This window comes from Zonotrichia albicollis, chromosome 16 (genome assembly GCF_047830755.1).
Source record: "Zonotrichia albicollis isolate bZonAlb1 chromosome 16, bZonAlb1.hap1, whole genome shotgun sequence".
Lineage (NCBI taxonomy): Eukaryota > Metazoa > Chordata > Aves > Passeriformes > Passerellidae > Zonotrichia > Zonotrichia albicollis.
The window spans coordinates 14,984,538-15,006,984 of record NC_133834.1 but is presented as its reverse complement, the minus strand read 5'-3'; the positions used below and the strand labels follow the sequence as shown (position 1 = coordinate 15,006,984).

General features: G+C 56.9%; 1 protein-coding gene across 1 annotated transcript in view; it reads left to right on the top strand.

Annotated features, from left to right (window-relative positions):
* Positions 1-22,447, top strand: part of PPL (periplakin) — a 29,563-nt gene that overhangs the window by 2,009 nt on the left and 5,107 nt on the right. Inside the window, exons 2-21 of the mRNA XM_074552582.1 lie at positions 7,062-7,161; positions 8,167-8,321; positions 9,495-9,615; positions 10,127-10,252; positions 10,540-10,581; positions 10,740-10,901; positions 11,305-11,412; positions 11,914-12,009; positions 12,973-13,095; positions 13,956-14,102; positions 15,057-15,208; positions 15,665-15,762; positions 16,016-16,173; positions 18,156-18,334; positions 18,418-18,556; positions 19,781-19,974; positions 20,297-20,447; positions 20,726-20,809; positions 21,279-21,395; positions 22,009-22,101. Coding sequence (XP_074408683.1) covers positions 7,062-7,161; positions 8,167-8,321; positions 9,495-9,615; positions 10,127-10,252; positions 10,540-10,581; positions 10,740-10,901; positions 11,305-11,412; positions 11,914-12,009; positions 12,973-13,095; positions 13,956-14,102; positions 15,057-15,208; positions 15,665-15,762; positions 16,016-16,173; positions 18,156-18,334; positions 18,418-18,556; positions 19,781-19,974; positions 20,297-20,447; positions 20,726-20,809; positions 21,279-21,395; positions 22,009-22,101 — 2,545 coding nt within the window. The remainder of the gene's footprint in view (positions 1-7,061; positions 7,162-8,166; positions 8,322-9,494; positions 9,616-10,126; positions 10,253-10,539; positions 10,582-10,739; positions 10,902-11,304; positions 11,413-11,913; positions 12,010-12,972; positions 13,096-13,955; positions 14,103-15,056; positions 15,209-15,664; positions 15,763-16,015; positions 16,174-18,155; positions 18,335-18,417; positions 18,557-19,780; positions 19,975-20,296; positions 20,448-20,725; positions 20,810-21,278; positions 21,396-22,008; positions 22,102-22,447) is intronic.

Here is a 22,447-nt window from a genome sequence, read left to right as displayed (position 1 = left end):
CTGGAACCTCTGTTTTTCTGGCTGGTGGTGGCTGAGGAAGCCGCGCAGGGCTGTGCCCGGGGCCAGCCTCCCTCCCTTCCTGCGCCCCGGCTGTCCGTGCACACCTCGGGGAGAGCTGTGCTTATTAGCCACAATTTGTTAATTCCTGCCTCGGAGTTTACAAACATCTGTGAATCCAGGGAACACTCCCACCGTGTGGAAACAGCCCCACCATCAAGATGGGGAAGCCGGTGCCCGACCGGTTCAACAACTCGCTGCAGGAGGATTGCGAAGAAGCAGCGAGGAGCTGCTGCCCCGTCCCCTGCTCCAGGCACTGCCAGGCGGCTCCCGCCCCGCTCTGCTGCCAGGAAAACAGAGCAACACTCCCCAAATCAGCCTCCCGCCCCCGCCGGCAGCGGGGACCGCGATTTCGACACCGCGGGAGCGCGGCCGGATCGGCGGGGCTGCGCCTTGGGCAGGGCGCGGTGCCCGGCACGGAGCCTTCAAAGCACCGAGGGACGGGGCGAGAACCGGCACCGGTTTGGCGAGAGAGAGAGAGAGGGGGGCACCGAGCGTGTCCTGCCAGCCCCGGGAGCCCCGGGAGCCTTGGTGGCTTCCTCAGCCTTGGGACAAAGCCCAGGATGGGAACATCTCCATGAACAGTACTGGCGCCGGATGCTGCACCTTCCCCATGAACAACTCTGGATGTGACAGCCGCCCTGTCCCACCCCCAAAGTGGCCCTCAGGATCCAGCAGCACCAGGGTCCAGGTCTCTCCTCAGGAATATCTGCTGCAGCTCTGGGATCTGCCTGGCCTCGAGGCTCAGGGGCCATCCCCAACCAGCCCTGGGCATCTCCTGCCTTGGCTGGGGATCCTGGAGGATGATGGTGACAGCTCTTTTGTCCTCTCATCTCTTTTGTCTCATGGACTTGCTTGCTTCACTCTGCTCTCATCCCTGAGCACGGGAAGGCCCTGGGAATTCAGCTGTGCCCAGTGTTGTTACATGGATGTGTGTCCCTGGAAGGGAAGGCAAAGCCTTGAACAGAGCCACAGTGTGGGCAAAATCATCACCCTCCTTCCACACCGCGTTCCTCAAACCCTTGCCATGCTTAGAACACAGGAGAGGTTGGCTCCTTCTTCTTCTTCTTTGTTAATCCAGGCATGGCAGGCAGGAGGCAGTGAAGGAGGTGCTGGATGGAGCTTGGAGCAGCCTGGGATAGTGAAAGGTGTCCCTGCCCATCTAATTGAAACCATTTGATCATTTTATGATAAAAACCAGCTCAGCCTTCCCGGTTGCTGCTGGAACTCTCCCTCCTGCCAGCAGGAAAGTTGTTCATCCTCGGGGTGCTCGGGGTGGGAGCACTCCCAGCCCTGGGGACCCTCAGCAGTGTCAGTGCCCAGGTGAGGGGTGCAGGCACTGGGACAGCTCTGCCTGCAGGGCTGGCCCCATTTCCAGAGGCTGTTTGGAAGGGCTGGAGTCAGCAGGTGAGTCAGGAGCTGCTCAGGCTGAGGGCGGAGTCAGCTCCCTTTGCCCGCCCCGTTCCTGCCCTCATTTCCATGCAGATTACAGAAATATCACCATTGCTCGCAGGGAAGATAAATACCCCTGGAACTGGCTGGGCTGAGCACAGCAGCCCTGCTGTCCAGCCTCACCCTGCCGTGGGCAGCCTGACAGAGCCTGCTCTGAGTTTTCAGCCAGATCCTAATCTCTCCCAAACCTGAATCACCGCAGCCAGAGCCCAGCCCTTGTGCCACAGCTTCACTCCAGGGTCATTAAAAGCAGCAGGAGGGAGTTTCATGCATGGGAGCTGTGGCTGAGGAGCTTTAAGGACATTTAGAGCTCTGTGGCCTTCTGGAGGGTTCATTCAGTTTAATTCCTCCTGAATTCTGGACTCCAGCAGCAGGGCTGACCTGGGAGAGCTTTCTGTGAAATCTCTGTGCATGGACATTGAATGGGATGGAATTGAGCAGCAGAGGGTGGGCACTGCCTGCTGTGCTCATTGTCCATGCCAGGGGTGGGATCAGAGCCATCCCCACCCAGCTCCCCTGGCCCTGCCAAGCCATCCCACCTGGAGAAGGGATGGGAAGGGTTCCTGACAGGAGAGCAGCACCCCTGAGCAGGGGAGCCCTTCCCACAACCCTCCCAGCAGGGATCAGGCTCATGGGGCAAATTCCCAGCAGGAGCCTTCCCAGGGAACTCAGTCAGCTGGAGCTGCCAAAACTCAGGAGTGTCTGAACATCCTCCCTTGGAGGGATTAAGGAAAAAACCTCCTTGTTTGGAAAAAGGAAACTTGAGAAATCAAAGGGATTTTCTACCACCTGCCAGCAAGCACAAGGCCTTTGCACATCCTGGAGAAACAGATCTCAGGGAGGTTTGCTCCAAAACCTGATTTTACCAGTGAGGGTGCAACCTAATGAGAAGAGAAAAAGAAAAAGGAAAAGCCCAGTTTTTAGCAGCAAAGTTTTCACATTACAATAATTAAAATCACATTTGTCTGTTGAGAACATCTCTTCATAAAAATATCTCAACTAAAATATTAAGAAAAATCACCAAAACTCTAAGAAAACAGAAGAAAGAAAACCCTGAATCCTAAAAATCCCCCCTAAGCTTTCAGAAACACCTGAACCCCTCTGAAAGCCAGGTCCTGAGGGCAGAATTGTGGTACATGGATGAAGCTGCCTCCTCCTGGTCTCCCAGCTGGGAGAAACCCCAAAACCAGCCCCCATTGCCCATGGGAATGATCTGGGGTCCTTCACCCCAGCCAGGCAATGCCACTGACAAAAATCAACTCTTCTGCTGAGCACAGCTTTCCATGAGAGATCATTTTTTCCTCCCTGACCAGAGAATGTTAAAGTTCTCCAGAAATGGCAAAGCCAGTTTTTCCAGGCTTTTATTTATTTATTTTCATCTCTCAAACAAAGCCTTATCTATTCCAGCAGAGCTCTCTGCATTCCCCCTGTGCTGCAGCCCCACAGGGGCCGTGCCCTGGGCACTTCACTCCTGGCTCTGCTCAGTCTCGTGTGTGCTGCCCATCCCAGCTGGGCTCTGGCCAAGTCCTGCTCTGCTCCATGCTCCAGCCATCCCATCCTTGCATCCTTTGGGGCCCTGGCATCCCTTTGTCTTCCCTGGATGCATCCATGACCTTTCCTGCAGCTTCCCAAAGGAGCCACGTCCCCTCAATCCCACCCACCCACTTTTCCTGGGGCAGCCAAGGCTCCCTCACTGCTTTGCCCATCCATTTGTGCTTCTCCTGCACAGAAGCATGGAGTGGGTTGGGTTGTAAGGGAGCTTCAAACTCATCTCATCCCATCCTTGCTATGGGCAGGGACACCTCCCACTGTCCCAGGCTGCTCCCAGCCCTGCCCAGCCTGGCCTTGGGCACTGCCAGGGATCCAGGGTGGGCACCCTGTGCCAGGGCCTGCCCACCCTCCCAGGGAACAATTCCCAATTCCCAATATCCCATCCATCCCTGCCCTCTGGCAGTGGGAAGCCATTCCTCCTTTTCCTGGCACTCCAGCCTCTTCCCCCTTGCAGTAGGTGAAGCCAAACTCCTCCATCCCCTGGCATGGAGATTCCAGCCAGACTTCAGCTTTCCCTGTTTGACATCCAGCTGGATGCAGGGACTGTGCTCCTCCTCTGGTTTATCCACACAGCCCCAGCTGTGGCAGGGACAATGGGTAATTAACAGGCCTGATGGTAATTAACAGGCCTGATGGTAATTAAGAGGCCTGATGTTCTCACATCAGTGGTGTCCAAGCTGGTTGATGAAGTGGCACCAAAGTGACAAGTGTGGAGAAATAAATACACAAATAAGAGAGCTCTCCCATGAGGGGTTCCCATTCTCTCTTATTTCTGTTTATTCCTGCCCACTTGTTATCCCTGCAGTGGCTGGGGGTGCAGAGCTGAGCTCAGGGCAGGACAGGGAGCACAGCAACAGCTCCCCAACCCTGCAGTTTGAGCTGCAGCTCCCATGGGAGTGTCTATGAGAGTTCCCTGTCCCACAGCCTCAGCTGTGACTCTCACACAAACCACAGAGCAGCAGAGAGCAAACAGCTCCTCGGGTGTGCCAGGAGAGCCCAGCCATGGCCACAGCACTCCCAGCATGTCCTTGCCTGCTCTGAGCAAGGCTGCATTTCCTGGCCCTGCTCACTCAGACACTGCAGGTTCTGGATCACCATCACCTCCCTTCTCTGCCCTCCCCTGCTCCATCCTGCCCCGATGGAGAGGGGATGTCCCTGTCACTGTCACCGTCACTGTCACTGTCCCCAGGGGCTGGAGGGTGACTCTGCCCCAGCCCTGGCACTCACTGAGGGCAGGAGGGGCTCCAGGGGGCAGCACGCCCAGCTTGGGAAGGGGCTGGCAGGGCACAGGGATGAGGAGAGCTCATGCTCCAGCCCGAGAGAGGAGCAGAGGGAAGGAGAGCAGGGGCTCATCCTCACGCCACTCCATCTGGGCAGTGAGGGGAGGCTCAGGGCTGGGTGCTGCACTCCTGCTTCCAGCACCTGAGATCAGTTTTGTGATGCAAAGTGAGCAAAAGGCTGGGCCAAGGCTCCAAGCTCAGCTCTCCAGGTCAGCCTGAGCCACAGCCATGCATCCAAAATTCCCTGCCTTGGGTTTATTTCCTCCATACAGTTTAGAGGTTTCAGTCAGAGGTAGAACTAGAAAAAGCTCAGACTTCTGCTGTATTTTAGGATGGTTTTCACATCCATGTTGAAACCCTGAAGGTCCATCCTTGGGCTTGCTGGGGTCCCTGAGCCCAAGGGAGGGCCCAGGGAGAGGAACCAGCAGGAGCTGCCAGCTGTGCCCAGCTCAGTGCCAGCCCCAGCCCTCAGAGTGAGCACCCCAAGCTGGGTGATGAACCCCTCTCACCCCCAGCTCAGGTGGCTCCAGAGCAGGGTCAGGAAGGCTCCTTGGTGGCCTCAGGCTCTGCCAGGGTGCAGGAGCTGCCAGCTCTGAGCAACCATCACCCAAAGAGACCCAAACACGTGCAGCACACTTCAGTCAGTGATCCAAACCACTGATCCCACCTGACTCCTGCCCTGCTTTCTGTGGGATGGTGAAGGTTGGAAGAAACCCCAAAGTGGATTTTGAGGAGCTGCTTCTACCACTGGAGCAGGAGCCAGCATCCACACCCCATCTCCCCGTGCACCCTCCAGCTGTGATTATTGAACACAGAATGAGAATCACCCTTGGAATTTTTGCAATACAGCTCCCAACGACCCCTTCCTTGTCTCCTGTGCCAGGAATGCCCCCTGGGCTCATTGCTGCTGGTGCAGGAGGTGCCAGGCAGGCAGCAGGCACAGGGACGGGCACAAACCTCCGAGTACCATCCTGATGATGCAGCTTCTATAAAAAGAAAAAAATCAGTGTAAACCATGCCCATAGCAGAACTTCCCAGGGAAGTGTGAACTTTTCTGGATGCCACAAGGCTCCTGCAGCCTGGGGCAGGTTTGAGGTAGGGAGGAACAAGCCCAGAGCTGGGGTTTGGGTTTGTTCTGCTGCACTGAAGCGACAGCACACAGGGCAGGCAGGAACACGTCCTGAAATTCAGCACCAGAGTCCTGGGGGAGCTGCAGCCCCAGTCCTGGGGCAGTTCTGAGCCCTCCCAACACTGAGAGGCTGGAGAGTGTCCAGGGAAGGGGCTGGAGCCCCAGGAGGGGCTGAGGGAGCTGGGAAGGGGCTCAGCCTGGAGAAAAGGAGGCTCAGGGGGGCCCTTGTGGCTCTGCACAGCTCCTGACAGGAGGATCAGTCTCTGCTCCCAGGGAACAGGGACAGGACAAAGGGAAATGGCCCCAAGCTGTGCCAGGGGAGGTTTAGGTTGGATATTGGGAATATTCCGTCATGGAAAGGGTGGTCAGACACAGGCACAGCTGCCCAGGGCAGTATGGGGGTCACTGTTCCTGAAGGGATTTATAAGCTGTGTGGATGTGGCACTTGGGGACACGGGTCAGTGGTGGCCTTGGCAGTGCTGGGGGAATGGTTGGACTCAGTGTACTTGGAGGGTTTTCCAACCTTCACAATTTCCATGGTTCTGCCTGGGGATGCATGTGCATCTCTCTGTGCCATGAGCCAGCACTGCTGGGGTGCTGCTGCTCCCCCAGCCAGCCCCACTCATCCTCTCCAGCAGCATTTGACACTTCCAGGTGCCCCATAAAGATTCGTTCTGCCACCACATAACGAGCTCATTAAGGCTCATACGAAGGTGGTTGGGACTGCACTGAGCCAACCCAGATGGCAAAGCAGCACAGCTGGGACACCCCAGCCTTGCCAGCAGCCTCAGCCCCCTCTGGCTGAGGGGATTTGGGGGGCACACCCTGCTCCTGCCCCTGGTCAGGGCTGGGAGAGCTGGGCAGTGCCTGGCACAGGCTCCTGGCATGTGCAGCCTCTCCCTGCAGCCACAGTGACAGACACGGGATGAAATGTTTAAAATAAGCCCAGCAATGCAGAGCCTGCGTCACAGGCTGTTCTGCTCTGCTCCAGCCCCGCTGTCCCTGCACTGGGATGGGAATTTGGGCTGGCCCTGCACCCTGCCAGCCTGGCCAGTGTCACCCTGGCAGCAAAACCAGTGCAGGAGATGCAACGTGTGTGATCCCATCCCCTGCCTGGGTTTAAAGTGTGAATAGAGAGGGAAACTCTGAGCCCAGAGGGGGAGAGCAGGGCTGCAGCAGGGGCTGCCCATGGCCAACACCCTCCAAGGGGCTCTCTGTGGGCATGGGCCCTCCCTGCTGCTCCAGCTCCTCTATTTCCACACTGGAGCCCCCTTTCTCAGGCACAGAGTGGGATTGTTGGGGTGTCAGTGCAGGGCCAGGGGCTGATGCTCCTCGTGAGCTCCTTCCAGCTGAGGATATTCTGTGATTCTCTCCCTGCTCCGAGGCCGAGGGAGGCTCAGGCCCTGCTCCCGTTTCCAGCCACCCCCTCCTGGCCCCCTGGCTGAGCATTTTGGCCAGAGCTGGAAGGCAGCAGTGAGTCACACACAGCTGCAGAGCCTGGCAGGCCCCGCTGGCCCCCGGCCACCCCCGGGTCACCCCCAGCAGCCATGCCCGCCCCCGAGGGGTGACCTGAGCCCCCCTTCTGTCCCCAGCATCTCCAGCAAAGAGCTGACTGAGCTCATCGAGCGCCTGCAGAAAAATGCTGACCAGGTGGAGAAAAACATCGTGGAGACCGACTCCCGAATGCAGAATGTAAGTAGGGCATGGTCCCACAGCCACAGCTCCTCCCTGAGCCCCTCTGCCCCCTGCCCCAGCCCCTGGCACTGCCCCGGGCTCTCCCCTCCTCTCCTGGGCACGTGTGGGTGCTGCCCAGCCCTCACTGGCACCTGGATTGTGATGATCTGCAAGGGTCATTCAAGGGTTATTGGGGTCCCCCTGCTCGTGGGAAGAGGGTGGGAGGGTGTTCCAGGCTACGGGGCCCCCCCAAAATTCCCCCTTAACCAGGGGAGCGGGACTGTGCAGAGTGGAGTGTGCATCCAGCAGGGAGCTGGGCTGGAGGAGAGGCCTGAGCCACCCTCCTGACCCCAAAGGCCTGAGCCACCCTCTGATCCCAAAGGCCTGAGCCATCCTCTTATCCCAAAGGCCTGAGCCACCCTCCTCATCCCAAAGGCCTGAGCCACCCTCCTGACCCCAAAGGCCTGAGCCACCCTCCTCATCCCAAAGGCCTGAGCCACCCTCCTCATCCCAAAGGCCTGAGCCATCCTCTGATCCCAAAGGCCTGAGCCACCCCCCTCACCCCAAAGACCTGAGCCACCGTCTGATCCCAAAGGCCTGAGCCACCCTCCTCATCCCAAAGACCTGAGCCACCGTCTGATCCCAAAGGCCTGAGCCACCCTCCCTCACCCCAAAGACCTGAGCCACCCTCTGATCCCAAAGGCCTGAGCCATCCTCCTCATCCCAAAGGATGCATCCCGAGGTGATGCAGCTCCCCAGCCCTCCCCCAGCAGGTGAGATTAGAGTGACCTAGTCAAGTGCAAGGTGTCCCTGCCCATGGTAAGGAGTTAGAGCTGGATGGTCTTTAAGGTCCTTCCAACCCAAACCATTCCATGATCCTGTGACAGGAGATGGAAAGTAAAATCCATCCCAGGTGGGTGGGAGACAGCAGAGCTCCTGTCCCTCTCCAGCGCCAGGGGAGAGCGGGCTGGGATGACCTCCTGGCACCCAGAGGTGACCCTTCCTCCTGTCCCCATCATGCAGGACCTGCACAAGATCAAGTCGTGCCAGCTGGCACAGTACAAGGAGCTGACAGCACAGAAACTCTCTGAGTCGGACAAGCTGCTCTACGTGCTGGACGGGGATGCGGCCGTGGCCCGGCACATGAAGCACCCCCAGGGGGACATGATCACAGAAGAGTGAGTGACACGCATGGGCCACTGTTCCCAGAGCCCTTGGGTGAGGGGAGGCCTCTCCAGGGGCTCTGCTGAGCTAAAGAGTTGGTCTTTATTTATCAATTTCATTGCAATATTGATAAGGGAAGAAAAAGACCTGAGTCCTTAACTTTCTTAATTCCAACAAAGATTTTAAAAATTCCCTGTAAAAAATGCATCAAAATTCTCAGACTATGAAACCATTTTAAGTGGGAAGAAAGTTCAAAATTTGTCGAGATAGTGGCTGAATGCAGGGTGAGGGTCACCACGGGCTGCTCTGCATGCCAGCTCCTGAAAAGGGGGGGGGGGTGTCAGTCTCCCCCCAAGCCTCCAGCCCACAGATTGGGTTTAACCCCAAGCAAGGCAGTCCTAGCCAAATGACTCAGTCCCTCTGGGAGACAGAGTGCTGAATACCCAGTCAGCTCACAGCCACTGGCTACCCTAAGCAAGCTTAGTGATTTCAGCTCTTTAGTGATTCTCAGCTCTCTTAGGATTCCAGCTCTTTGCTTGCTCACTAGGGTGCCTTTGGCTGGGGCAGAAGCTGATGGAGAGAGGAGAAGGAGAGGTGCTGGCATTCCACAGTGATGGTTTTATTGAGGGATCTGTAAGGGGTTCCAGTGACAGCTCTTCTGCCAAATGGGCTAAAACAGCCCCTTTTTATAGGGTATAGGGGGATCCAGACTTGTCCAATGGTAAGGGTTAGGGGAAAAGTGACCTATGGGGTTACAGAGATAAGCTATGTGTTGAGAGGCAGAAGACAGGAGCTTATTTTGCTGTCTCATCATAAATCAGCAGTTCCTACTGTTAAGTCTCAGCCCTCCAGAGAGCCTTAGCCAATTCTATGGAGTCTGCTACAAGCTCCTGTTAGGGTGTGTGACCCACACCATCCTGGGCACAGGGAGTGTGAGATGATGGCAGCCTGGCAAGGTGGCCCCACACTGCCCCAGTGCCCTGAGCTCACTGCCCCTGGCAGAGGGCAGAGCACAGGGGGTGCCCTCTCCCTGCCCACTGCACAGCCCAGCTGCTGCCAGCCCGCCTGGGCTCTCCCCAAGCACAGCTCACCATGCAGGGGGCCTGGAGAGCATCAGCTGCACCCAGCAATGCCAATGCCAGCCATGCCCACATCCTGATTCCACCCTCACCTTCCCCTTCCCACAGCATCCGGCAGCTGAAGGAGCGTGTGGCAAACCTGAAAGTGAAACACGAGCAGATCTACAACTTCCCCCTGCAGCACATCGAGCCCCAGGTCAACTGGTCAACAGTGATCGAGGAGAAACAGGTACAGGGGCCACCAGTGCCACTGCCTGGCCAGCAGCACCAGCTGGGCAGGGGCTCCTGCAGCTCCCCATGGAGATCCTGGCTCTTGGAAAGCTTCTGGGCAGCTCCACAGTGGGAGCTGCAAAGAGCTGGGTGGCAGGGGAGGGGTAGAGCTGGTGGGACAAGGCTGGCTGCTGTGGCACCAGGAGTCAGTGCTCGAGGTGGCACCACTCCTGCTCTCAGCATCCTCAGTCACCTGCTTTAGGCTCTACTCCACAGCCTTTACTTTTCATTTCATCCCACTCCCTGCACTCCTCCAGCCAGAGAAGGGTTTATTTAACCCCCCAAACTGGTTTTCCCATGGCTGCCCTCCAGCACAGCTGATTTCACCCACACTCTCCTGGGGCATCCCTGCACTGCAGCCACTGGAGCCCATCCAAGCCCAGCTCCAGGGCAACTCCAAGAGGAGCTTCCTAGGCCTTGGCAGCCTCCCCCCACTTCCCATTGCTAACCCCAACTCCTGTGCACCCCAGGATGCTCTGAGCAGCAAAGGCTTTGGGACTGACCTGCCGCTGGTCAACAGCCAAGTAGAGGAGCACAACATCTTCCACAACGAGGTCATGGCCATCGGGCCCCACATCGTCAAGGAAGGAAGCAAGGTCAGCTCTCCTGCCCCTCTCCCTGCTGCCCTGAGCCCAGGATGAAAGGGAGGGTGTCCCTGTCCCACCATCCAGGGGGCTACAGCAGGTTTGGGTGGGTGCCCAGATCCCCTCCCAGCCTGAGAGCCCAGCACTGCACACCAGCTCTGGCTTTACAATGAGGCAAATCCCATAAACCACATCCCCTTCCAGCCCAAATCCACATCCCCCTGCACCCTCGAGCCCCCATCAGAGCACCCAAGTGTCTCCAGGCACCCCTCCTAACCCTTGCCTTGCTCCTCCTCCAGGAAAGCATGAGCGACTTCCAAGCCAAATACCAGAAGCTGCTGGTAAGAGCCTCTGGGACCCTGGGGAAGAACCCTCTTGGAGGGGTCCCTCATTGGGGTGGCCCTGGGAGGTGACTCCTGGAGGGTTCCTCTGTTGGGGTGGCCCTGGGGAACGCACAGGGAGGAGTTCTGGGCTGAGCTGTCCGTGTGTCCCTCCGCAGGCCGGCTCGCAGCAGCGGCAGCAGGACCTGCACTCGCTGCAGGATTACATGCAGCGCTGCACCAACAAGCTCTACTGGCTGGATCAGCAGGCCAAGGACAGGACCCATTACGACTGGAGCGACCACAACCTGGACTACCCCAGCCGGCGCCGCCAGTATGAGGTCTGTGCCTGGCCTGGGCAGAGGGGAGCTGGGCACGGGGCCAGGAGCTGCATGGGGGCAGGAAATGTTCCTTCTCCCATGCCTCAGCCTCCCCCAGCCCCTCGTGAAGGGCTTTGAGATGTGCAGGTGGTAGTACAGGGATAGTGAGGTTAATCCTTAGCTCTGCCAAAGATAACGTGATGGGGAAAGGTCCCCATGACAGGGACAGCTCCCTCGGCCTCCTGTCCTGTATCTCAGCGCTGGCTTGGCAGCAGTCACATCTTTAGCAACATCTGCCAGGGAAGGAAAAGTGAAAGCTGCAGTGGGAGAACAGCACACTGTCCTGTGGAGCTGCTCAGCCCCAGAGTGCAGCCAGGGCCCCCTCCCTTTTGTGGGAATCAATATGTCACCTCTCTCCATCCAGAACTTCATCCACCGAAAGCTGGAGGAGAAGGAGGAGGCCATCAACAAGCTGCACGCTGATGGGGATCAGCTGCTGGCCCAGAACCACCCTGGGAAGAACGCCATCGAGGTGAGCACCAGGGATGGCTCCCAGCTCCCCAGCCACCCTGGAGCATGGGAGACTCACCCAGCCCTTCTCCAGAGTGGGACCCAGTGCCAACACCACTCGTGACTTTAGTTCCTGGGATGCCAAGGGGGGAAAAGCCTCCTTCACTTGCAGATGTGTAAACACCACAGGAGGAGAAAAGATAAGCCTAAGGAGCTCTTCCCATCTTCCTCATTCCTGTGGCAGTTACCTTGTGCCCACCTGGAGAGGATAAACTGTGGTGGAACCCTTCCCTCTTTGGTGGGAGGATGGACACAAGGATGTGCCACCTGCACACAGCCTGTGTTCCCATGGGATCATCCCAGCCTTGGGTATTCCTATCCTGGGCTCCCCCTGAGAGCATCTGGGTGGCTCCAGAGGCAGCCAAGGAGCTGCTCCAAGGAGGGAAACTGGGACCTCCAGGAGGGCAGTTCAGGCTCCCCTGGCACGGGGGTCCCGCTGATGTCCCCTGTCCCTGTGCTGCAGGCTCACATCGAGGCCGTGCACGCCGACTGGAAGGAGTACCTGAACCTGCTCATCTGCGAGGAGAGCCACCTGAAGTTCATGGAGGACTTCCACCAGGTACCACATCCCCGGGAGAGGGACTTGCTGGAGCCTGGAGAGTGGGTGCTGGGTTGCAGGAGATCCCAGAATACAAAAATTCCTGTTATTCTGCAAACTGGGTAGAAGAGATGGAGTGCTCAAACAAACCCAGGATTAAGGCTAGAAGAACACCTTGAGCTGATAGAACACAAGTCATAATTGCTCAGGCACCTAAGGTAAGATTGCTTGGCCAAAGCATGACTTGCAGAAAGCTTCTGCTCCACAGAAGTGTCCTGAGCCACAGTGGGTATCAGCTTCCCTGTGCCCAGGACAGCAGAGATCCCTCACCCCCAAACGGCATGGGGAGAGCTTGCATGTTCCTCTGGGGAGCAGACCAGGTCCATGTAGGAAGTCCCAGCTGCCAAAGCCCCCCGGGGAGCCGGGCACACGGGCTGAGTGTCCCAGCTGAGCTGGGCAGACAGATGTCTGCTGGATAAATGGCATCCGACAGCCAGGGAGGCTCTGCAGGGGAGCAGGTCGGGCTGGATTCCTCTCCCACAGCCTGGGCGTGTTTCCCCACCCCATGAGGCTCCTGCCAAAGCTGAGCTGCGGTGCCCAGCCCAGGCAGTGCCTTTTGTGGGGATGTGCCAGAACAGCTGCCCCAGGGCATGGTTTGTGTGAGGAAGGGCTGGGCTCTCCCTGCTGCTGGCGCTGGCGGTGGTGGCACCACACACCGTGGTGATGCTGTCCCTGTGAAACAAAAGTGAGGGCAGGGAAAGGTGGGACTTAACAGCTCAGCATGGAATAAGCTGCTCCTTCCTCGTTTGTTGTTTCCTTCAGTCTGATGTCCTGAGTGAGGGAAATAGTGATCCCTAGCCTTTCTCCACATATTCTAGTGTTCAGATTCCCAGAGGAGCTCCTGGAGGCTGTGTGAAGACCATGCAGGGTGTGCTCCATGTTTCAGCAGGATCCTCTCTCACAAGAAATTTTCCCTCTCTGCAGTTTCAGAAGGACGCCAAGGATGCTCAGGAGCTTTTGAAGAAGGTGGATACAGACCTGGACCAAAAATTCAGCCCAGAGTTCAAAGACAGATACCAGCTGGAGTCCCTCCTCCGGGAGCTGGATGTGAGTGTCTGCAGGCAGGGCTGCAGGGTTGGCAGCAGCAGCAGCCACTGTCCCCTGGCACTGGCACAGGGATGTCCCTGCCCATGTGGGCACCTGGCCCAGCTCTCTCCGTGGGGAGCAGCAGGGTTGTGCTGCTCTCTTCCCCCAGCTCTTCCTTCCCCAGCTCTTCCTTCCCCCCTGGCTAGAGATTGCCTCTCCCCTAGCAACGTAATTGCTCACTGGGCTGGTTTTTATTTGTTCTCTTATTGAGTTAGCACTTGTTAGGGGTGGGAGCATAATTAGACCTGCTGCCAGAGGAGGTGGTGGAACTGGCTGTGCTGCAGTGAGCTGGGCTGGAGATCACCCACGTGGGAAGGGCTGAGCCTGAGCCTGAGCCTAAATCCAAACCCAAGCCCAAGCCCAAGCATGCTGCAGCAGGCCCAGCTGATGCAGGTGTCCCAGGACAGCTGATAGCCCTTCCCAAGAGCCGTCCGCTCTGCTCCTGCATGCTCCATCCCACTCAGCATCTTGGGATCTTCCCCTTCAGGGAGGTGCTGGAGAGCCTTGGGACAGGGCTGGAATCAGAGCTGGGAGTGGGGCACCAGCACAGCCACATGTGGGCCAGGCACAGGGATCCTGACACTGCCCGCTGGCATGGCAACCCCTCAGCCCGGTCCCAGCCCTCAGCCCGGCTGCAGAGGGAGGCAGGAGAGTGCCGGAGCGCCTGGAACAGGAACCCAGGGCTGCAGGAGGTGCCTTCAGCACAGAAGCAGCCGCAGTCTCTGTCCTGGCTGTGAGGAAATGAGCTCCTCCCTGGCTGTGAGAGCCCAGGAGTTCACTCTTCCCGTTTTCTACTGTTTCTTTTTCTTGCCCTGTGCCAGGACCAGGAGAAGGCTCTGGACAAGTACGAGGCCGTGGTGAAGTCGCTGCAGGAGCGCAGCCAGCAGGTGCTGCCCCTGCGGTTCCGCCGGCAGCCGCCGCCGCAGCCCGTGCCCGTGGAGGCGCTGTGCGAGTATGAGGGCGAGCAGGTACTGCACCCATCCATCCATCCATCCATCCATCCATCCATCCATCCATCTATCACCCATCCGTCCATCCATCCATCCATCCATCCATCCATCCATCCATCCATCCATCCATCTATCACCCATCCATCCGTCCATCCATCCATCCCTCCGTCCATCCATCCATCCATCCGTCACCCACCCACCCCGGCCCAGGCGGGCAGCGCTGCTCGGGGCACGGCAGGGAAGCAGCACTGGGGGAAGGAGCAGGTTTGCCCAAGCAGTGGTGGTGGCTCCTGCAGGGGGAACAAGGCAAAGGTCGCCCTGGCCCCGGTGGGAAGAGCAGGTTTTGCAGCGGAGGAGAAGGAGGGATCTGGGGGAAACGCGGCCTCGCTGCCTCTCACACCCCCTGGGGATGTTGCGACAGCGCAGCTCTGTCACATTCCCACGCTCCCCGAGCTGCTGTCCCGGCGTGTTCCTGACCAAAGGAATGTCCCACCGCCACCGGCCGTTCCCAGCCCGCATCCCCTCATCCCCCTCCACCGCCACCGTCTCGGTCCGAGGGCTGGGACAGCACAGCCGGCAGCCACCACGGCAGGACAGGGGTGAGATGGGGGCCAGCAGCTCCAGCCAACTCAGCCGCCTGCTTCTCCGAAAAGGAAAGGCAAGGGCACAGCCCTGGGAACGCCTCCTCATCTCTGCCCGAGTGGGAATTGCTTGCCGTGGCTGTCGCAAGAGGCACGGCCCGGTGCCTGCAGGCTGCGGGCAGGGAGGAGCAGGAACACGAGTTTGAGGCGAGGGGCCGAGGAGCAGGCAACGAGTTTCTGGAGAGGGGCCGAGGAGCAGGGACAGGGAGGAGCAGGCACAGGAGGTTCTGGCGAGGGGCAGGCTCCCCATGGAGGAGCCGGGAGCAGGGCTCGGGGCTGGGCTGCGGGCGGTGCTTCGGGCCGTGCTGCTGTGACCGGTTCTGTCCCGCAGGGCCAGATCAGCCGCGGAGCCCACTACACCCTGCACAGCAACAGCGGCGACCTCTGGGAAGTGGCCGACAGCGCAGGAGACACCATCAGCGCCCCCGGGGTCTGCTTCATGATCCCCCCGCCCGACCCCGAAGCCATCGCCCTGGCAGAGCAGTACGTGCCCCCAGCCCGGGCGGGACCGTCCCGCTGCCCCTCCGGCCCTTGCCTGCCCCAGCCCCAGCCCCGGGCCCTGCCACCGGCGCTGCACCCTGCTCTGGTGCCCCAGGGGTTCCCACAGCGAAGCTCTGCCTTCTCGGAGCCCAGGCTTCCTCCCACAGGATTCCTGCTTGCCCAAAGATCCCACCCAGGCTCCCCCTGCTTTGGGGGCAATTGTGGCAGGGGGAGCTGCCCACCCTCCCTCAGCAGGCAGGTTCCTGCTGGCTGCCTCTCCCCTGTTCTAATGCAGACGCTGCTCTACCCCAACATGGCCTGAGGGTGCTTTTCCCCCACCTGCCTCACGGCTGCCTCGAGGGAGCAGCCCCCCCAACCTCTCCAGAGCTGGACCAGGATGGTGATGGGGTGATGGAGAGGCTGAGGGTGTGACTGACCTCCTGCTGTCCCCTCCTGCAGGATTGCCAAGCAGTATGTGAGCGTGAGGGAGAAGACCAACAACTGCAAGAACGTTCTGCAGCAGCGCTATGAGGGGCTGAAGGCAGACAGCATTGGAGGTGTGGGCAGGAGGGCAGCCTGGGGCACAGAAAGGCTTGAAGTGAGGTGGTGGAGCACCTTATGGGGATCTTCCCATCTCCTGAGGGTCCTGGGGACAACAGTGGATGGGTGGGGGCAGAGCAGCCAGGCTGTGGGCACAGCAGGCCAGGCTGGGGGAATGCAGCAGGATGAGGGTTTGGCACTCACCAGTGGGACTGAGCCCACACCCAGCTCCCATAACCAGCTTTAATCTGGTCTCCTCTTGCTGTCCAGATGCTGCATCAGTTCGGGGACGCCAGCTGCTGGCAGGGCTGGAGAAAGTCACCAGTGACCTGGAGAAGCAGGAGAAAGCCATAACAGCGAACCTGCGGCCGCCGCTGGAGCAGAGCCGGGCCGTGCAGGACAGCACCGAGCGCTCCAAGGACCTCAAGGTGGGGCTGTGGGGCCGAGGGACAGGGCCTGGCAGAGCCCGGGCTGCCAAAGCGTCTCCAGCGGGGGTCTCCATTGCCAGGGGTGCTTAAGGTGCTCCCTGAGCCCTGGAAGTGGGATGTGGAGGGATGCTCCCAGCTGCTTCCAGCAGAGATGGGGAGCAGCCCTATGAGCAGCCTCAGAAGCCCAAAACCTTTGCCAGCTCAGCTGAATGAGGAAAAGGTGATGGCTGCAGGTGGTGGCTGTGAGGATGAGAGGGGAGCCCTCAGGATTTGATCCTGCCCTTCATCCAAAATCACATGCCTAAGTGTCCCAGACCTGAGACATGAAACTCTTTATTGAGAAGAACAGCGATTCAACACAGAATCATTGAAGAATCTTTGAGTCACTGCTGTGAAAGCTAGGACAGTAACAAAACTTCTTTCCAGAGCTGGAGCAGCTTCTGGATGATTCTGTGCATTATCATGATTCAGAGGTCTACAGTGGCTTATCATAGTGAGTGACACTGGCCTGCTATCCAACCCAATGATTTATGCAGCATAAAATGGAGTTCATCATAGCCAGTGAGCAAGAAGGGATGTAGGTTTTTTCTTAATTGCTATTCAAAAGTATGTTCTGAACCCACCTTTGAGTTTCAACATTCAGCCAGGATTTACACTGATGAGGATTTACACCCCTATGAGTGTACTGACAGTGGAAACAAAGTGGAGGTGCCTTCTTGATTTATTTTACCCTGGATGAAGGCACACAGAGCAGCTTTGAATCATACTTTACAATAAATTTACATCAGACTGAGCTCTGCTCTTTCTCATTATTAGCTCTCAGTCCGAGATCTGTGCTGATGTGAAGATCTCTCAGAATATCTCCAAGGATATTGTCATATTGAATGATACTGGCCTGCTATTTAACCCAATAATTTATGCAGGATTTTTGCCTGGTGAACTTTGCCACCACTATCACCAGCTCAGAGAGGAACAGGAAAACCCTTGTGGTCCCAGGCAGTTTCTCCTTGTGGACCTGCTCCTCCAGGCTCCAGTGCCAGTAGCATCCAGCTCCTTTCCTCTTTTTCAGACCCCTAATTAAGCCAGGCTCCATGCCACAAACCTCCCTTGGTTTAGGAGGAAGTTCAGTCCTGGTTACATCACTTGCCCAGGGCTGTGTTAAAATCCAGGTGCTACCACAAGAGAAAGCAAATTGCCCCAGCTGCATGCAGCACTTTGATGTCCAGGCAAGGATTCATCTGCCAGGGCCCAACGGCCCAGATGAACCCAGCATGTCCCTGACAGAGCTGGAGTGCTGGGAACCACTCTCCAGCTGGAGTTTCCTCACTGAGGAGAGACAGGTCAAAAGAAAGTCAGCCCAAAATATCCTTCTGTGCCCCGCAGGGCTGGAAGGCACCTTCCACCAAACACAAATCCTCAGCCCTGACTTCCTTCCTCTTCCTGGACAGCCAAGTGTGGCTCCTCTGTAGCTGCCAGCTCCTGACCTAGCTGCTCTAAAGGCTTTGTTTCTCCTGCAGAACATCACCAACAGGGTGATGTGTTCCTCCTGCTTTGCTCCTCCTGCAGAGCATCACCAACGAGGTGATGTGTTTCTCCTGCAGAACATCACCAACAAGGTGATGTGTTCCTCCTTCAGAGCATCACAAATCAGGTGATGTGTTCCTCCTGCAGAACATCACCAGTGAGTGATGCGTTCCTCCTGCTTTGTTCTCCTGCAGAGCATCACCAAGGAGGTGATGTGTTCGTCCTGCTTTGCTCCTTCTGCAGAGCATCACCAGTCAGGTGATGTGTTCCTCCTTCAGAACATCACCAGTGAGGTGATGTGTTCCTCTTGCTTTGTTCTCCTGCAGAACATCACCAACGAGGTGATGTGTTCCTCCTGCAGAGCATCACCAACAAGGTGATGTGTTCCTCCTGCTTTGCTCCTCCTGTAAAACATCACCAACAAGGTGATGTGTTCCTCCTGCTTTGTTCTCCTGCAGAACATCACCAACGAGGTCCGTCGGATCGAGCCTGAGAAGAACAGGAAGATCCAGGAGTGCGAGGCCTTCATTGAGTCCGTGCCCAACACGGGCAGCGCCACCCTGGTGAGGAACAAGGTGGACAACACCAACAAGAAGTATGAGCGCGTGGTGCAGCTGCTCAGCGCTGCCCAGGAGAAGTAAGTCATGGCTTAAATCCCAGCCTGAGCCCTGCAGGAGGAGGGTGCAGGAGTGCTTAAACACCTTCCTTGTGTCCTGACAGAGTTGAGGTGGCCACAAACCTGGAGAGGAGCCTCCAGCAAGGCCGAGACCTGCTGTCAACCTATGAGAACAAGCTGGTCATAGATGACACGGTACCGGAGGACTTGAGGGTGGTGGACAGGAAGAAGGAAGAGCTCCTGGTGAGTTTCTTGCCCTGTTTGTGTGCTGCACATGCAAAAACACTTCCCAAAAGCTGTGGTGATTCCTCCTCAACTCCCAAGCTTGGATCTGTTGGTGACAGGATGGGCTCCCTCAGCTGGGGGTGAGAACTCACCTTGACTGCAGTGACCCCACCTGCTCCAGACACAAACACCTCCCAGTCTCAAATCCAATCCAATCCTACTTTAGGTCTTGGGATTTGATGAAAGGACTAATGCAGATGCATTCCCTCTCCATTCTGCCCTTGTGAGACCCTCCCACAGCAGGGCTGTGTCCAGGTCTGGATCCTCAGCACAAGAAAGACATGGACCTGTTGGAGCAGGTCCAGGGAAAACACTCCCAGGGCTGGAGCCCCTCTGGAGCCAGGCTGGGAGAGCTGGGGGTGCTCACCTGGAGAGGAGAAGGCTCCAGGGACACCTCAGAGCCCCTGCCAGGGCCTAAGGGAGGCTTATAAAAAAGAGGGAGAGAGGCTTTTTACCTGGGCAGATACTAACAGGACAAGAGGAATGGTTTTAAACTAAAAGAGGAAAGATTTGAATTAAATATTAGGAAGGAATTGTTCTCTGTGAGGGTGGGCAGGCCCTGGCACAGGGAGCAACCTGGGACAATGGAAGGTGTCCCTGGACATGGCAGGGGTAGAATGAGATGAGCTTTAAATTTTTTCCAAGCCAAAACCTTCTGTGATTCTTAGAAAAGTGAAGGATAAAATGGTCTGGGAAAAGCAAGTCAGTGGCCTGATACTGAAAGATGGGCCTGGCAAGGCTTTGAGAAGTTATTGCTTGGAAAAACTACCCAAACTGGCAATTCTTCTGCTATAGAAAGACCAAGAACTGGCCAGGCCAGAATTTTCTGTGCTCCTTCAGCTTTTCCATAAAATCCCAAATTCACACTAACATGGAAGAGCTTTCATTGCTCTTTCCACAGTTGCTGCACTGGCAAGAACAGGATCTAAGCCTTGCATGAGGAGCAGCAGCTATTTTGCTCTTTGCATGGTTACTTTTAAAGGCCAGCAGGTGAGGAGGGAGTAAGAGGCAGCTTTTCTTCCTGTCAGGTTTACAGGTGGTTCTGCTTACCACATAAGCCTTGAGCTTGGTTTTTTCCACAACTGGTGGCACTGCTGCAGCTCCAGGGCAGTTGCTGGATCAGTGTGGGTGACAACAGTGTGAAACCTCAGAGAATCCCCCTCTCCTGCTCTTCCCCCACAGGCCATGGGCAGCGAGCTCCAGTCCAAGAAGTTCCTGCTCAGTGAGGCCGAGCAGAACCTGCAGAGGACCAAGACATGCTCCAACACCCTGGCCAGCAAGTTCCAGGAGCACTGCCCCGACATCGAGCGCCAGGAGGCCGAGCTCTACAAGCTCAACCAGCGCTTCAACAACCTCAGCAAGCAGATTGACCACAGGTGAGAGCACGAGGCTGGGAGCTGGGATGGCTGCTGGGGAGGTGGAACCACGCTGGAAATAGAGGAGGCACAGCAGCGTGGTCCTGGGATGGAGGAGTTGCAGAAGGGATTCCAGGGAGGTCTGAGGAGGAAGAGGGAGAGGTTGCATGGCTGGGTACAGCTGGGAAAACAAGGATTAGTTCTGTTGTAACAGAGGTGCCAAGAGAACAACCTGGCTCAAATCCATGTTTTAGGGACCAGGGGAGGTGGGATGGGTTAAGAGGTGTCTGCAGCAGGCACAGGAGATGGGACAGGACTGAAGCTGAGCTGGTTTCCCCCACAGAACACAAACCCTGCAGAAAGCAAAAAGTGCCTACTCCAACTACCGCACCAACTACGACAAGGTGAACCAGTTCCTGTGCAACATCCCCAACTACGAGCCCCAGGAGACTGACAACATCCAACAAGTGGAGATGAAGCTCAAGAACCAAGCGGTAACTCCCAGAGCCACAGGGAGAGAAGAGGGAGCAAAACTGAAAGAAACAGATCTTAGATAGCTGCTGGACATCAAACAGAAAAATAGAAATGTTTATTAGATTTATTTTTTATTGCTCTAAGGTCCCGCGGTCCTCCTGTGCCTTGTTCACACAAAGCAGGGCTGCTCAGGGAGGTTGGAATTCTCAGGGTTGTGAATTTAATGGTAACCCCCAAAAAGGCTGAAGGATGCATTTGGATGTTGTGTTGCCTCTGACCTGTATCTCTGTGCACCCAGGCACTGCTCAATGACATTGCAAGCAAGGAACAGGAGGTGCAGAAGGTCTCTGCCACAGCTCAGCAGTACCAGCAGGCAGTGAAGGTAAGGACTGAAATTCTGCCCGAGACCCTAAAGCCCATCTCATTCCATCCCCTGCCATGGGCAGGGACACCTCCTGCTGTCCCAGGTTGTTCCAGCCTGGCCTTGGGCACTGCCAGGGACCCAGGGGCAGCCACAGCTGCTCTGGGCACCCTGTGCCAGGACCAATTCCTTCCCAATATCCCATCCATCCCTGCCCTCTGGCAGTGGGAGCCATTCCCTGTGTCCTGTCCCTCCATCCCTTGTCCCCAGTCCCTCTGCAGCTCTCCTGGAGCCCCTTCAGGCCTTGCCAGGGGCTCTGAGGTGTCCCTGGAGCTCTCCCAGCCTGGCTCCAGAGCAGAGGGTGGGGGTTTGTGGCCTTCCCAAAAACAGATCAAGGGGTGAAGTTGTTAAAGCCAGGGTAGCTTAGGAGAAGCTGTGTGTGAAGGGGATGCAGCAGTTTCACATTTCCCCTGGGAATGTCTTTGCACAGGACTACGAGCTGGAGGCTGAGAAGCTGAGATCCATCCTGGACCTGGAGAACGGCCGCAATGGCTACACCAGCAAGAAGCCCAGGCTGCAGTCCCCAGCTGCCAAAGTGAAGGAGGAGGTGAGCAAGGGCTGGCCAGAGCAGAGCCAAAGCAGAGGGCAGCTCATGGGACCATTGGGGGTCTGCAAATATCTACATTTACTGTGGGGACCTTGGTCCCACAGGGAACCACAGGGAATCAGGAGGAAGGGATTTTTTTTTTTAACTGGGCTGGCCAGAATGAAGGAGGGAAAATGCTGGATTTAACACTTTTGGAAGGGAAAACAAGGAGAAAAGCCAAAAGCCTGGAAGTTTTTCCTTTCTCTAGACTTTCAGAGAGATTTCACCACCAAAGACAGAAATACTTACAGTGAGATGAGGCCACAAGCTACTCACACTTATGCAGGATCTGTTTGCTACCTGACTCAAACCCATCCTGCCTAGAGAGGCAGGCAAAACCACCTGGTTCTTCCTCAGCTTCCTCACCTGGTCTTACTTCACCTGTTTTTGCTTATCTTGAGTAGAAAAATCACAGCACGACCATGAGTGTGTCTGTGCCTAAGAATCCCTCTCCCCCCCACAAAACTCAGCAGTTCACTGCTGAAGGTGTTTAGAGGGGCACCCAGAGCTACCAGTTTAGAACCTGTTTTTTCTGGCCTTCTCAAGCTCTTCCCAACACGTTTTTGCTCTGCAGGAAGCTGTTCTGGCAGCCAAATACACAGAAGTGAACGCTGTGAACAAGCAGAGGCTGCAGAACCTGGAGTTTGCCCAGAGCCTCCTGCGGCAGGTGAGTGACCACAGGAGCAAGGGGATGCTGAGGGGACACACCTGCAGGACCCAGGGACACCTGTGAATGGCACATGTGGGGCTCTGCTAATACAGGCTGAACTGGGAACAAGTCTAGCTGGTATCTTGTCCCCCTAAATCATTAATCAGCAGACACTTAAATCACACAAACCAACCCCCTGTCACATTGCCAACTCATCCTAGGAAGCTCCATATAGTTTTTAACTCTCTTTTTGCCATTCTGTGGCAGATTTAGTGTCCCTTGTGGCTCAGAGCTTGGTTCTAACAGCAGCAGGCGTTGCAGAAAGGATTTCTCAGGCTGGGAACCCACAGAGAGGTCTGTTTGC